Source organism: Diabrotica virgifera, chromosome 1 (genome assembly GCF_917563875.1).
Source record: "Diabrotica virgifera virgifera chromosome 1, PGI_DIABVI_V3a".
Classification (NCBI taxonomy): Eukaryota; Metazoa; Arthropoda; class Insecta; order Coleoptera; family Chrysomelidae; genus Diabrotica; species Diabrotica virgifera.
The window spans coordinates 279995698-280012914 of NC_065443.1; the positions used below are offsets into that span (position 1 = coordinate 279995698).

Genomic DNA, 17217 nt, shown 5'->3' on the forward strand with positions numbered 1-17217 from the left:
ATTTATTCCAACCTTTACGTGCTCACTAATACTATTTATAACAATAAACTAGAAGAGACAAGTCTAACTTACCTGAGGTATTTGATCATAAAATGGTAAAAAGGTTACCACAAATATCCCCAAGACTGTACATCCTAGCATTCCCACATTTTTCAAATTTTTCCGACTGAAAATATTACGGATAACCAATGGTCCTTTCAGGCAGTAGTGTCTTAACAAAAAAATAAAATAAGCTGGTGCTAAATATATGTAGATGTGTTTCATATTTAGCAAAATAGTGAACCAGAAGGCAGACTGAAGATATTTCTCCTAAAACCAATAACAAATTTTAACTTTCATAAGAGTAAATTAGAAAAAAAATGTTTTAATTAGAGTCCTACGAGCCTCTTCCCATATCATTTGGCCCAATGCAGATTGAAAAGAAAATCCAATTTTATAGAACAAAAACAAAAGTCAAGCATACCTAAACTTTGAAAGTTTTAATTCACCGATAATTTGTGGATTTCCAGAAGTATACAAAATATATTTTAAATTAATAAAAACGATTAATTGAACAGAATAACAACAAATTAAAAAAAAACGTAAACCATATCTAATTTTAACAAAACAAATGTGAAAGTTTACATCTGAGTGACATCCCTTTCATTTTTAATTAGATTCAAAATTCTTCGAGGCATAGTTTTTACAATGTTCTGGCAACACTCTGCTGTAAATGAATCCCATATTTTTTGCAAGTTTTGCTTCAATTCTTTGACGGACCTAGCAGGATGTTTCCCCGCTGTTTTTTTTTTATTTTGCGCCACAAAGAGGCGTGAAAGTTTCTCTCAGGGACAAGTCGGGACTCTTAGAAACGTATTCCAGAAGTAGAATATCGTGGTCTCCAATCCAGTTTAAACTCTTTTGGTTTATGGCAACCTACGCCATCCCATTGGAAGACAAAATGTTTCGCTAATTTTAACTTGTTTAAATGACTTTGTTCCAAAATCGGTAAGAGATTATTTAAAACCTTCAAATATTATTTGCCCGTATTTAAAATTCTATCGATAAAATGCAACGTTTCCACACATTTCGCCGACATGCTTCCCAGACCACGATAAACGTAGGATTGACTTTTCTGTTAAAACAGTAAGGCTGAAAATCTTTATTTTTCCTGCGAATAACTCGACTCCTACTGTCTCCAATTCGACTCCAACACACACTTCAAATCTGGATTCATCACTCCATTGTATTGCATCCCTTAGTCAATTTGTGAAGCCTCAATGCTCTTTTGGCCATTTTAATCTATTTTTCTTGTGTTGCAATGTTTAGACTGGATTAGTCTGACATACTAAAATGAAATTTTTCAAAAACAATTCATATTGATTTTTTCAAATTTATCAATTAATTTGTAAGTAAGCAAATCTTAATTTGTGGGCCTCTCGGTGATATGTTGATTTAGAAACGTAGGTTAATCCACAAAACACTTAAATCTAGTTAAGTTGCACGTCGTTTTTTCACTATAATGCGTCTTAATTTCCTTCGATCTGCTTCGTTTATTTTACTTTGTCCTGCATTATACAGGGTGTCCAGGAACTCTACCGACAAACGAAGACACGAGACTACTCAGATAATTTTAAGACAATTTAACCCAATTCACCTAGTCTGAAAATGCTTCTTAAGGGAGCTAGAGCTCTTTGAAGATGGCGTCAGGAAATTAGTTTTTCATAAATACCTCCAGAACGCTTCTATTTAGAAAAACGAAACTTGGTATGCATATTTACTTTTCAGAGATGAATCGATTCCATCGATTGCAAATTTCTAGTACTGGTCATAGGCGTCCGTTTTGGGTAGAGCAACGGGTATTTTATCGCATAACTTTTTTGTCCTTAACTTTTATGCATTTTTGTCACCGGATTATTAAATTGTGAGGTATTCTAGTACTAAAAGGTACTCTTGCTGTAAGTCGGTAGGACAGACCGTTTTCTAGAAAAATCGATTTGAAAGTTTTTCGTTTTTGGAATTTGAAAAAAAATTAAAAGAACGTTTCAACAAAAAACGTAGAATTTTACCAACATAAAGTAAGAGTAACTTTTAGTACTCGAATACCTCATAATTTAATAATCTAGTGTCAAAAATGCTCAAAAATTCAAGACAAAAGTTATGCTATAAAATCTATGGAGGGCGGTACAATAGACACATGTCCAAAATGCAACTTTTACAGGAGAGACCTTTAAAGTTTATTTATTTTTTCCTAAATCGAGTTTTTTGTCTATGATTTTCAAACGATGGATAATGTTATTAATTTATGTATGTTTGTGAAACTCTAGTATATAACCTCTATAAATTTTAATATTTTAGGTATTTTTGTGACTTGTGACTTTTCTACCGGTCAAAGTTGTATTGTATAGCTTGGTAATAAAACACTAAGGGCCGGTTGTTTGAACGCTAATCAACAATGATCACTATCAAATATTTAATTACTGTCAAAACTGTCAATGTCAACTTTGGTTGGGTTGCTAAAAACATAATTGATTACAATTCTGAGACTATAATCAATTAATATAACAATAATTATTAACATGATTGATAATAAATCTCATAATTTTAATTAACTATGTTTTCAGCAACCCAAACAAAGTTGACATTGACAGTTTGGTGACAGTAATTAAGTATTTGATAATGATAATTGTTGATTATCGTTCGAACAACCGGCCCTTAGTCAACAAATACACATTTATTAAAAACCATTTAGAAGCAAAACATTAAAATTTTTTGAAATTTATAGGTACCTGCAGTGGCGCACCTATAATTTTCATCTAGGAGGGTTTTACACCTGGAATTTTCCTCTGGGTGGGGGGTTTACTTGGACACAGAAACTTTATTGTATGGTTTGTTAAAGACCAGTTACGTTTTCCTACTCTTCTTTTCATGGCCTGGGAGGGGTTTTAACCCCCAAAACCCTCCTGGGTGCGCCACTGGGTACCTGCATATAGTTGAGATAAGTAATTATAAAAATCACGCGATTGACTCGTATCCCTCAACACCATGTCTATCAACTTTTTACCTCTGCTTCCCATAACTGTACTTGTTCACTTACACACTGTTAACAGAGAATTACGTAATGTAGTTCCCAAACTTTCTGTGGGATATTAAAAAATTTCATGCTCAATACATTGCGAGTGGCGATTAACTATTATTGGTTAGCAGTTTGACCTCCAACAATAAAACAAATCGCATTTCTTTATTAAAATTTATTTTATGATAAAATAATTATTAAAAGCTTTAATTAATAATTTTTTCGTATCTAACTGCACAATAGTTATACACCAAGCATGGCAATGTCAAGCGACTAAGAATGAAATAGACGAAACCTGAGTTCCCTGAATTGTATCGCATTATTCAAGCATCGGAATGTCTTAACAATATGTACTTTAAATCTTCTTGTAATACCTAATATTTTTAAACCCAGTCGCTGACTCATGTCATTTGTACCGGTTAAACCCAATGACAATGAACTAAACCATTCATAAATCGAACGGTATAACAGTCATAAGTCAGACTTAATACTTTTTTACCGCCCTCTATTCAATTATTTCCCAGTTAGTACCTTTTAACCATTGCTATAAAATTATTATGCAAGTACATTGACTTATGTCTTTTATACCAATCGGTAGACAAAAAAAATTTCGAAGTGTTCTGTATCTTATAAGCAATACAGTCATTTTGTGACTTGTGACCATTGTACCGCCCTCCATAGAAATAACTGTTGACCTACCCAAAACGGACACCTATGACCAGTACTAGAAATTCGCAATTAATGAAATCGATTTATCTCTGGAATATAAATAAATGTACCAGTTTTCGTCTTTCTAAACAGTTTTTTTTTTAATTTTTTTTTTAATTCAAATAGCGAAAAGTTTTCAAATCGATTTTTCTAGAAAACGGTGTGTCCTATCGATTTAAAACAAGAGTACCTTTTAGTACTAGAATACTTTAGAATTTAATAATCCAGTGTCAGAAATGCATGAACGTTAAAGATAAAAAAGTTATGCGATAAAATAACCGTTGCCCTACCCAAAACGGACACCTATGATCGGTACTAGAAATTTGCAATGGATGGATTAGATTTGTATCTTGAAGATAAATACGCGTACCAATTTTTGTTTTTCTAAATATAATTGTTCTGGAGGTATTTAAGAAAAACTCATTACAAGACGCCATCTTCAAAGAGCTCTAGCTCCCTTAGGAAGCATTTTTGGACTAAGTGAATTGGGTTAAGTTATCTTAAAATTATCTCAAGAATCTTCTGTCTTCGTTTGTCGGTAGAGTTTCTGGACACCCTGTATAGGTTTAATAATACCAAAACCTGAGGTTTTATATCTCCTAACTATATTTCTTACACTATACTGTGACAATTGAAGCATATTCGTGATTTCCGAATTGGATTTTCCAGAATTCAAAAATCTATTGATGATTGAACAAAAATGATTTCATCCATCACTTTATCTCCACCCATTCCCATTGATAATTTTATCTCGACAAACGGTAGTAGGCTTTATAATATTACAAAATCTATTTGACATTATTTGACAATTATTGTTTTGATATAATTTTCCACAGCTAGCTCTGATTTTAAGATAATTATGAAAAAAATAAATTTATGTTGATGTAAGTGATGCAAAGGCCATGATTTAGCGATTTTTTATTATTATTGTTTGAAATAAATTAAAAGGTCACAAGGCTAACGTTTTCAATAAATATTAATAACAAAGGCAATAAAAATTAATATGGGAACTTATAAAAATATGTAGATTATCATTTGTTTGTGGTAACTGCCATAAACTGCAAATTCCAAAGGTGGGCCAACTGAAATGGGAAGGGGCTCGTATACCTAGTTTTTAAACTAGGAGTAATTAAAATTTACCGCGCCCTAATGCTTGTTTGTAATTGATCCAATGCGGGCAAGTTTACTCCACAAATTTATGAAATTTTGACACTATTAATATTTATGAAATGTTTACACTATTGGCATTTAAATGTTCATAGTTTAATTAAGTTATATCAGAGATTTTTTGTTTTTTTTTCTGCGTTATCCCTTTATTTTTAGATTTTTAATCTGCATTTATACAATAAACAGTTGCTTTTAGAACTCGTCAGTGACTATAATTATCACTCGTTAGTGAATATAATAGACTCTGGGCCAACATTAACCGCCTGAGTGTACGAATCAAACTGTGTTTTTTTTTCTCAAAAGTTCGCATCACCCTGTGGAATATTTTAGCAGTTATAAAATACTGCAATTAAAACCCAACAGTAGCCTCATGTTTTCTCAACATTCTTTCGCTTATGTTGTACCATAAAAAAGTTAGGTCATTTAACTAGCCATGTTTTTCATCAATACCGGGTGTTTTTACCACTTTAACTGCCATGTGTACCATATATGGACACAGGCAATTTTAGTTCTCTGCCATGTGTACAGATATTGGACACAGGTTTTATCAGCGTTTCAACCGTGTGTCCGTGGTATACACATTTACCGCGTATTTAAATGGGAATATCATTGAGTCTGGCGTAGAACTATAACGTTTAAAAATATCCTGTGATTTTTTTAATTTTGAAAGGTATAAGGGATAATAGACTGAAAATTAACTATACATTAACTTTTTTTATTTTTATGGCAGTAGAGCATATTATAATCAAAAGTAACATAATATAATGTATTATTTTTTAACTAGAAAATTAGGTACTGAGAGTCAATTTTATTGTACATGTTTTAGTTATTTTTTTGTGAAAACATGGTTAGCAAAGAAACATTGTAAGCACATAAAAGGGCTGTCTTCACATCCGTTGCATACCCGTGTTCTTCATTTTGTGTTTTTTATAGCATAATTTCGACCATGGAGTTCAGTTTTTTTTGTAACAAATCGTGCATCTGCCTCTTTTGTTCAAAGAATTTTGAGTAAATTCATGTTTGGCTTGAACTTGTACAGGAAGAAGTAGATTACTACTTTGAAGAAGTTGCATGCACACATTTTCTTTGAAATTTGTAACTGACATTTTGCTTTGGTTGATGTTATTGAAAATAATTAGAGTATTCACCAGTGAAGTACCAGTAATCATCTCAAATGCCACTTTTCTGTACCATTTGACAGACTTTCGTAAGCAGTTTTAATAAGCTGTCTTTGGTCTGACATGTTCACAAATGCTTTTGCGTTATTGTACTCGACAATGGCTTCAGGTTTTCTTTTAGAACCTTCTCTAAGATAACGGACTATTTGACCTTAAGTGTCCATCTATAGTACTCATGACCTGCAACTAGACATTAGGAACAATTTCACAATCGCAGGCCGCGTGCACCAAATGAGGACACAGCAATATTTACAAAAATACCCAAAAAAACAAATCTGATTTTATGATTTTTGCTAAAAACAAACACAAATATAGTAATTAAGATGAAAAAAATCTTTTGGCCCTGAAGACCCGGTACAAAATTTACTCTGAATTTACCTGGCAGTTAAAGTGTTAAATAAGTATGGCAAACTTTAAGAGGTAATAATTATGCATGAAAAATAATGAGAGTTTGCTTTTTAAACGTATGTCCGCAAATGCTTCGTTTTCGAGATAGGGGATGTTGAAATTTTTCTTACAAATTGACGCTTTATTTATTACTTTAAAATCGGTTAACATGACGGTTCCTATTACCCGTATCTGCGCCAATGGTGAATATTAAATTCTTAATTATATGTCAAAAAATGTGCAATAACTTCGTCTTAAAACCCATCAAATTTCATTTGACCGGATTTCTCAACCGGTTTTAAAGCAATAAATAAATCGTCAGTTTGTCAGAAAACTTTCAACACCCCCTATCTCGGAAACGAAGTATTTGCGGACATACGTTTATAAAGCAAACTCTCATTATTTTTCATGCATAATTATTACCTCTTAAAGTTTGCCATAATTATTTAAAAACACCCTGTATTGATGAAAAACATGACTAGTTGTTAAGTACCTAACTTTTTTATGGTCCAACATAAGCGAATGAATCAAAAAGCAGAATATTAAGAAAAAATGAGGCTATAGGTGGGTATTAATTTCAGTATTTTATAAATGCTAGAATATTCCACAGTATGATGCGAACTTTGAGAAAAAACACAGTTTGATTCGTACACCCGATATACAGGGTGAGTCACCTCTAACGGGACGGAAGATTACAGCGAAATGGTAGAAGATTTGAAAATTTTTTTAAATTAGTAGTTTGTAAGTTCATAAAATCTACATTTTAAAATTATTTTGAAATATACAGGGTGTCCCAATAAATTGCGGCGTATCAAAGTTATATTTTTTCTTATAGAACACCCTGTATTTTATTGCATTTTTTATTGTCCGCAAAAAATAAGGTCTAGTTTCATAAGGCTTCCCTATACCTATGTACAGAGTGTTCTGAGTTATGGTGACTTTTCTTAAAATGTAAAGTTTTAAAAGAAGGTTTATTGTCAAGTTATTTAAGAAATTATGAAAAAAATACTTTTACATCTAAATAGTTGGATATTGGTTAAATATATTCCATGATTAATTATTACACAATTATTTACAGGGTGTTCAACATTTACAGTTTCATTATTGGATTATTCAATGTGTTATATGATGCTTATTTTACATGGAACACCATGTATATTAATATACCCTTATACTAAACGGAGTCACCTCTTTCGAATGGTATATGAATGTCCTATACCTAGGTCTAATAGTTATTGCGTAATTTACAATTATTTAAATTCTTAATCTGTAAATCGAGTTTAAAACAAAAGATGTATCTCATTGTATGACATTGTCATTTTATGACAGTAAGGTCTGGTAATTATTAAAAATATAAACATCCGTGTATGATATTCAAATTTAATTGTTCCTAAAATGAATAATCACGTTATCTACGAAAGAGTAGACATGGTACTTTGCATTGGGGAGTGTTTTCAAAATTGTATCTTACCTTCTTAAGTTTACGCTCAAAAGTATCCTAATAGAAGACACCCAAAAAAGGACGTTTTTGAGAGATTTCAATAGATTCCGTGCTACTGGTAATGTTGCACACGGAAAGTTAAATAAAAATAAACCAGTTATTTGTGATGACGTCAAGGAGCTTGATGTCCTGCTTTCTGTTACGGAAAACCCAAATACTAGTAAAGAAAAAATTTCGGGTGAATTGTAAATCAGTCAAACGACTGTTAGAATACTTAAGAGAAACCACTATTATCCATATAAAACTCAACTACACCAGTATTAGACCAAACAGGATTATGATAAATATTTAACTTATCGTTTATGGACTTTAAACTTTATAGAAGATCCTGATTTTTAATGTATTGTATACAGACCAATATACCTACTTTTCATAATAATGGTCTAGTAAATAGACATAATTTTGATTTCATTATGATACAGTAAACAAACATTTATTTCGTACAGTTTGAAAATCGATTGTAACTATAAATATTATTTTTAAAACCAATTTACCGTTTAAGAAAATTGTAAATTACGCAAAAACTATGACTCCTAGTTATAGAACATCCCTATACCATTCGAAAGAGGAACCTGTGCTTAGTACAATAATTTATTAATATACATGGTGTTTTATTTAAAATAACCAACATATGACACATTAAATAATAATCCAATAATGAAACTGTAAATTTTGAACACCCTGTAAATAAATGTGTAATAATCAATCATGGAATACATTAAGTATAAAATAAAAACCAGACCGTACTCTCATAAGGTGACAATGTCATACAATGCCATTAATTAACTACATCTTTTGTTTTAAAATCGATTTACAGATTAAGAATTTAAATAATTGTATATTACGCAAAAACTATGAGACCTAGGTATAGGACATTCATATACCATTCGAAAGAGGTAAAATTGTTTAGTACAATTATTTATTAATATACATGGTGTTCCATTTAAAATAAGAATCATATGACACATTGAATAATCCAATAATGAAACTGTAAATTTTGAACACCCTGTAAATAAATGTGTAATAAATAATCATGAAATACATTCAACCAATATGTAAATATTTAAATGTAAAAGTAATTTTTTTATAATTTCTTAAATAACTTGAAAATAAGCCTTCTTTTAAAACTTTACATTTTAAGAAAAGTCAACATAACTCAGAACACTCTGTACATAGGTATAGGGAAGCCTTATGAAACTATACCTTATTTTTTGCGGACAATTAAAAAATGTAATAAAATATAGGGTGTTCCATAAGAAAAAATATAACTTTGATACGCCGCCATTTACTGGGACACCCTATATTTCAAAATAATTTTAAAATGTAGATTTTATCAACTTACAAACTACTAATTTAAATTTTTTTTTAAATCTTTTACCATTTCGCTGTAATCTTCCGTCCCGTTAGTGGTGACTCACCCTGTATAATGAAAATTCACATGCTTAGCAACAATATTATTACAAAAAACTTACTAAGGAAGTAAAACTTCACTTGTAGGTAGATGGTATATAAATTTATTAAAATTTTTATCTAAAATGATCCAAATTGGATTGAAGTGGGTACATCTATAGTACAAAAAACACAAACGTTTTCGGACCAATCAGTCCATCATCAGGTAGAAACCTAAAATAAGCAAACCACTGTATTAAAAAAGGCCAAGATGAAATTTTGACTGTTAGAAAGTTAGGAAAAATTAAAACATGTGGGGACCTACTTTAGATCCAAAGTAGGTGGAACTAGCTACATAGTTAGGTCAAAAGACCTTAATATTACAATAATTAGGCCATTTCGGCTACAACAATGTCGACAATAATTCGATGTTTAAAGAATTTAGAAATGTAGTGGTACTATAGTGTGGTCTTCATCTTGGCTTCAAACTGACAGACTGAAATATGACATTAAACGAATATTGACAAGACCTTCTAGGTAGGGAATTTTATGTGTATGCAATTATTTTATATTTTTGAAATGCAAACAATATGTTTTTACTTAAATAAATGAATTTCATTAGCTATATTATTATTACAGTGATATTGTTAAAGAATAAGACTATAACATATTAAAAAAATCGCCGAAATCGGACAACAGATTTAGGAAATACGAAACATCAAAAATTACCCATTTTTAAGGTGGGCGGTTAATTTTGACCCAGAGTGTATAATATTTATGGATTACCTACCGTCGAAGACCGACATGATCAACCAACAAAGAAGATGAATCTGGTGATATTTCTAGTGACATTATTGGTTGTGAATATGTCTTTTGAGTTTACTCCTCCTGATTTAAAAACAGGGTGTAGTAAAATAATAAGTGTTAATAAAAACAGCTAAAGATTCCAGATCAACTAAACCTGATTCAAACAAATTGCTTGGATAAACCCAAGTGTAGACGGTGAAGAAATATTCAAGTATATTTTTGAGAGTAAACTAAATGTAAGACCAAATACTTACGATGTCGGGATAGTATCACGAGGTTTTTTCCTGATTTCCCCTCGAGATTTACTATGGAATCTCTAACACGAGAATTTTACTGTCACTGTTGCATTTGGTTGTCTTTTTAAAGACAGATCACATGCTATATTTTTTTGTGGCGAATATTCTTCGGTTGGGGTTGATTTCATGTAATCGAATGAACTATCTTTCAGTAAAGTCGTCCCAGAAACGCAACTCATAAATATTGGCAATATCATTTTAAAGTCTTCTACTTTAACCCTTTCACTATTTTTATACATTACCATGTACATTGAATTGTATTGCCTTATATGAAATTCAGAATTATTTACCTTCTAATCTACATTTGTACATCAGAAAGTACAACCTATTTTAAAGTTTTTAGGTTGGTAGTAGATGCGATAAAGTTTGACAATAGACGTTAGGCAACATTTTAAAACGTGAGTGGCGTGTTGTTCAAACAGGTGCATTTTAGGTTATGTCATATATTTTACGTTTTCTTGTAAATCTATTAAAATGAGAAGTTTTATGATTTCCTATTGGTAAGTACATGTTTCAACGTTGGAGTTCCATAATAATTTATAATGCTTTATATGATACAAAGTCCATTTTTTTTTAAGTTGTAATACCGCGGAAAACTTGCGAATTATAATTAGAAACAAAATAAAAAAAAATTTCAAAATCGGTTAATATCTTCCGGTCCCGCATTAGCCTTAAAGTTTGATTATTTTTTAAAAAGCTTCATTTTTCTTATTTTGTGAAAACATTTTTTTTATATTTATTTTTTAACGTAATAGTTATTTATGCGTTGAGATAGACCCTATGAACATTGTGTTTTAATTTGATTGTGATTACTGGATATCTTCCGGTCCCGCATAAGCTTTAAAATATGCCGAAATATTGAAATTTCAACATTTTTTCGTATTTTTGGAATTTGATAATTAATTGTTTTTTAAAAGTAATAGTAATCGTTTATATTCACACAAACCTATTGTAGGGAATTTAGGAATACTGCCAAGTTCAGTCATCATCATAAATCAGGAAGCTCTGAGGATATTGCTAAATCAGTAATAACGTATTTGGGAGATCGAGGCATTTCTACTGAAAGTTTAACTGTAATCGGATGTGACGGCACTAACGTCAATACAGGGTTGAAAACTGGGATAATTCGAAGAATTGAATTATATTTAAGGAGGCCCGTCCAATGGGCAATTTGCCTGCCCCACTTTAATGAGCTGCCGTTCCGGCACCTCTTTGAACATCTAGATGGCAAAACAACCGGGCCTAGTACTTCAAGAGGACCAATCGGTGAAAAACTGATTGCCTGTCAAAAACTGCCGGTAATTAACTTCCAGTCTATAGATTGTCAGATACCGGAGGTAGACAGAAAGGTTCTCAGCAAGGATCAACAGTACCTACTTGATATCTCCACTGCGATAAAATCTGGGACATGTAAAGGGGATTTGACTGTACGAGATCCCGGACACTTATCACACTCGAGGTGGTTGACCAAAGCAAATAGAACTTTGCGACTTTACATAAGTGAAGAAAACCCCTCACCTGAACTTCAAGAGCTAGTTTTGTTTATCTTGAAATCGTATATGCCAATGTGGTTTGCTATCAAAAAAAGCAAAAACTTTACAGATGGTCCAAAGCTTGTTTACCAAGCAATTGAATCAACGAGATATTTGCCCGAGCCTTTGCTTGCTGTTATAAACCGAGTGATTGAGCGAAATGGTTATTTTTCCCACCCCGAAAATTTGATTTTGGACTTCGTCGAATTCTAAAGGCAAGGCAAATAGATTCAAAAAGGAAGAAAGTAAGGACATTCACACCGCCGAAAATCAACTTTGATGCTCAAGAGTACGCAGATATTGTCAACTGGATGAACTGCGACTTATCTTTTCCCCCACTGTTGGCCAAGGTCAGTGATGAAGAGATAAAATCGTACATCAACAGTGACTCCATCCCTAACTGGAACATTAATTACAAGAAATTCCCAGTTCACACACAGGCAGTTGAGCGTTGTGTGAAACTAGTGACGGAAGCTTCGGGCAGAGTTTGTGGCGCTGAAGCTAGAGACGGATTTATCAGAAGTACTATACTGTCGCGATCAGGCATGCCAGACTTCGCCAGTAAATCAGATTTCAAAGTACTTTCTTCAGCTACAAAATAGAGGCAATAATGCAGACAATTAACTAATAATTGTATATTGTACTTTTTTTATAATAATACAGATATAAGTTGAAAGGTTCTATGCTCGTTGTTATTTATAATCCCTATTATGTCACTCAGTCATAACTAAAAAATTCTGCTTTTATAATTAGGCTTATTTAGCAACCAGAAGTGTTTTTTAAAAAAATATCGTAACTGGAACGATTTAAAACTAATTAAACATAAGAAAAAAAAATTCGTAAAAACTGTAAATTTCCAATATTTTGGCATATTTTGGAGCTTATGCGGGACCGGAAGATATCCAGTGATCACAATCAAATTAAAACACAATGTTCTTAGGGGCTATTTCAACGCATAAATAACTATTACGTTAAAAAATAAATATAAAAATTTTTTTTTTCACAAAATAAGAAAAATGAAGTTTTTTTAAAAAATAGTCAAACTTTAAGGTTAATGCGGGACCGGAAGATATTAACCGATATTGAATTTTTTTTTTGTTTCAAATTATAATTCGCAAGTTTTCCGCGGTATTACAACTTAAAAAAAATAAACAATTTTTTCGGCCCACCCTAATGGACAAACGCAGTTTGTGGACAATATATTAGACCATGTTTTTGCAAAAGTTATAAATTCATGGCTTGAGTATCGCACTCAAGCTGTTCTTTTGGGAGTAAACAAGAAAGAAATCCTTGATTTGTTAGCTTGTCCCCAAGAAGTGGCCGAAAATCTAATCTGCAGTAGCTCCTAAAAGAGGCAGGCTTTCAAAAAGTATCGAGGATCCAGGTCCCTCCAAAAAGAAAAAAACTGAAATAAGGCCTATAAAAGACCTTAGATTTGATGGATACCATCATCTTCCACAGTATGATGACAAAAAGGAATCCTCAAGATGCAAAAATGAGGGGTGTAAGAGCAGGACACATATTATAAGAGTTTCTAATAAAAAATTAACACTCAATGGTTTTTTTTTTATTTCCATGAACTTTTTTTGTCCATTGTGATGGACATCCTGTACTGGAAGGGTGGGGGTAGTTAAATTGTTTTTATGTAAAAAAATAATCTATAGTGCAACAATAGGTACTTTGTATACCAAAAATTAGAATGTTTTAATCACTCTAAAGGGAAGTGATAGTGAAAGGGTTCAAATGTATAAGGTATGTCTGAATTGCCGATATAAATGAGTCAGATTAAATAAATTATTAGAAGAATTTTTTACTAAGCAACAATATTTTTGTTTAATTTAGTAATATTTTGTATTTTGACAACGACACCCGATTTGGCCGTCGAAACGTTAATAAAAATTATTTTTTCAATTTAATTGTGGCTTATTTCCCATTCAAAATAGTTAATTAGAAGTAATATTTATTGCATTGATGATTCATTACATTCTTCAATCATTATAATAAAGTGAAAAGAAACATGTTATTTTTCCTTCCCCTATTGCCAAAAACCAGTAATGGCGAGCCTTTTGAGTTTTTGAGGACAAAATCTTTTTGAATCAATTTGAAAAATCTAAAGATAATGTTCGTGGAATGTCACATGATATAATATACAGGGTGTCCAGAAACTCTCCTAAAACAAAGACAGGAGATTCCTCAGTTAATTTTTAAGAAAATTTAACCCAATTCACCTAGTCTGAAAATGCTTCGAAAAAGCATTTCCTTGTCGCCTTGTAATTAGTTTTTTTTTTAAATACAATACTTCCAGAACTCTTCGATTTAGAAAAACGAAAACTGGTACGCCTATTTATCTTCCAGAGGTAAATCGATTCCATCAATTGCGAATTTCTAGTGCCGACCGTTTTGGGTAGGGCAATGGTTATTTTATCACATAACTTTATTGTCTTTAACTTTTAAGCATTTTTGATACTGGGTTATTAAAATTTAAGGTATTCTAGTACTAAAAGGTACTTTTGATTTAAGTCGGTAGGATACACCGTTTTCTAGAGAAATCAGTTTGAAAATTTTTCGTTTTTTGAATTTGAATTTACTGAGTTAAAGAGAAACATACATTGGGGTCAAAATTGACTCCTCTTGGTCATCCGAAGGTTAAAAAAGTATGGGATTGACTATTGGGACCGTGCAAGTTCGGCAAAGCGACCTCTATTTCTACGCTCTGTACTTTTATTCGCACTTTTAATTATATTGGCCAATTATATTAGTCCTGGTTGCTGGATAATTGTCAAGACCATAGTCCAAAAAAATAATAAGAAGAAAAAATAAGATGCAGGTTATGTTTAGCAAACGTAAACAATTGTATGTAGTAAATAAAATCAGTTATTAAAATGCAGTACTGCAAGCAAAATACAATTAATTAAATTTACCTTTATATAATAATTGCATATCATATCAATATTGTGGAGCAATATATAATTTTTCTGCGTCAATGACAGAAGGTATGAAATATACGTCAATTTGACAATTTCAATTGACAATATGAATTATTTAAGATAGATGCAATATTTCTCCGCGACTCGCGCACGGTCGTTTCTCGTTTCCCTTTCCAAGTACTTGCACACCGCGAATAGCCTTTTACAGGCTATTACACACCAAAGCCAAAATATTAACCTGTTCGCAGTTATGAGTAAAGTTTTATGATATATTTAAAATTTATCGATTTTTTAAATGGCCATTGAAAATTTACAAATTTTGATATACAGGGTGATTGATTAGTAGGGTAAAGCTCAATAGGTCCGCTATAGTAATAGATAGCAAAGCAATAAAAGTTAATAACAAAAATTTTAGCCACCTTTGAGCTTCACATTACAAAATTAGTTAGAATGTTACAGGGTGTTCGATAACACAGTGGCAGACCAAACTTATGTTTTTTTTAAATGGAACACCCTATATTTTATTTTAAATTCGAAATCCTGTTAACTTCTCCATCACAAAATATAAAGGTTTGTTATGTTATACAGGGTATTTACAAAGTTATAACCAATTTTATATGAAAATCGTAACAAGTTCAACTCCCTGTATAAATAAAAATAAGCAAAACAACAATGGTTTATTAATGCCAAATTTTTTAACGTATTGTCAAAATTTTCAAGAATGGTCGATATTGCTAATTTTCTTTATATCAAATACAGGGTGAGTCAAAACGCAAGTACATTATTTTTTCAGTAATTTTAAATGGTACACCCTGTATTTTATATCACTATTGAAAAGTACCATTACCGTACTTTAATTTTTAGATAACATTCCCTATGTCTAAATTTATTAGTTTTCGAGATATTTTCATTTTTCAATGGAGCAGTAGCGTGGCCACCCAAATCATCAGAATTTAATAAACTGGACTGATTTTTTTGGGGTTACGTTAATAATGAAGTTTATAAAATACCTCCAACAACAAGGGATGAGATGAAAAATAGAATACAAAGTGTATTTAGATGTGTTAATTTACAAATGCTCCGTAGAGTAAGTAGCTCATTCAATGATCGTTTTTAGGCGTACATAAATGTGTTAGGAGAAAATTTTAAACATCTTATATAATTAAATATTAAAAATATTTTATTAAAAGTATAATTTTTTCAAACATGTTTTTTTGCAAAATGTATTACTGATAAATTATGTTTTGTTCTTTATTTATTACATTGTTACATTTACATACAAAAGTAGTGTTTAATTGTCTTCACAAAATATTGTATTTTGTGTTTTTTTGTAAAATTTATTACTAATTTTCTTTGTTTATTTGTTGCATTTACATAAAAAGATAGTTTTTAATTGTTTCAAAAATGTTGCATGTAGTGGTTGTGATTTTGTTTGTAAAATGTATTACTAATAAATTATTTTTATTTCTTTATTTGCTACAGTGTTACATTGATTACCGGATTGATAATCGGTAATCTTCAATTGTCAATTCAGTCATGGCTTACTTAAAATTTAGATAAATTTAAACACCTAAAATAATTTGCTCTGAAAAATGAAAATATCTCGAAAACTAATAAATTTGGGCATAGGGAATGTTATATAAAAATTAAAGTACGTTAATGTTACTTTTCAATAATGATATAAAATACAGGGTGTTCCATTTAACATTACTGAGAAAATAATGTACTTGCGTTTTGAGTCACCCTGTATTTGATATAAAGAAAATTAGCAATATCAATAATTCTTAAAAATTTTGACAATAAATAAAAAAATATGGCATTAATAAACCATTGCTGCTGTGCTTATTTTTATTTATACAGGGAGTTGAACTTGTTACGATTTTCATACAAAATTGGTTATAACTTTGTAAATACCCTGTATAACATTACAAACCTTTACCTTTTTGTGGTGGAGAAGTTAACAGGATTTCGAATATAAAATAAAATAGGTATAGGGTGTTCCATTTAAAAAAACATAAGTTAGGTCTGCCACTGTGTTATCGAACACCCTGTAACATTCTAATTTTGTAATGTGAAGCTCAAAGGTGGCTAAAATTTTTGTTATTAACTTTTATTGCTATCTATTACTATAGCAGAGCTATTGAGCTTTACCCTACTAATCAATCACCCTGTATGATAGTCTCCTTCCATAGTAGAGATTTGAATATTTTTGAAAAGGCTTTTTACCCTTTTTGTAATTTTAATCTTAAAATTTTTTCAAACTGACGATA

At 31.1% G+C, this 17217-nt stretch overlaps 1 protein-coding gene across 2 annotated transcripts in view; it reads right to left on the reverse strand.

Annotated features, from left to right (window-relative positions):
* Positions 1 to 17217, reverse strand: part of LOC126879117 (probable dolichyl pyrophosphate Glc1Man9GlcNAc2 alpha-1,3-glucosyltransferase) — a 47367-nt gene that overhangs the window by 25829 nt on the left and 4321 nt on the right. For both annotated transcript variants that reach the window (XM_050642066.1, XM_050642067.1), the window contains exon 4: positions 73 to 309. In XM_050642066.1, the coding sequence (XP_050498023.1) occupies positions 73 to 309 (237 nt within the window). The remainder of the gene's footprint in view (positions 1 to 72; positions 310 to 17217) is intronic.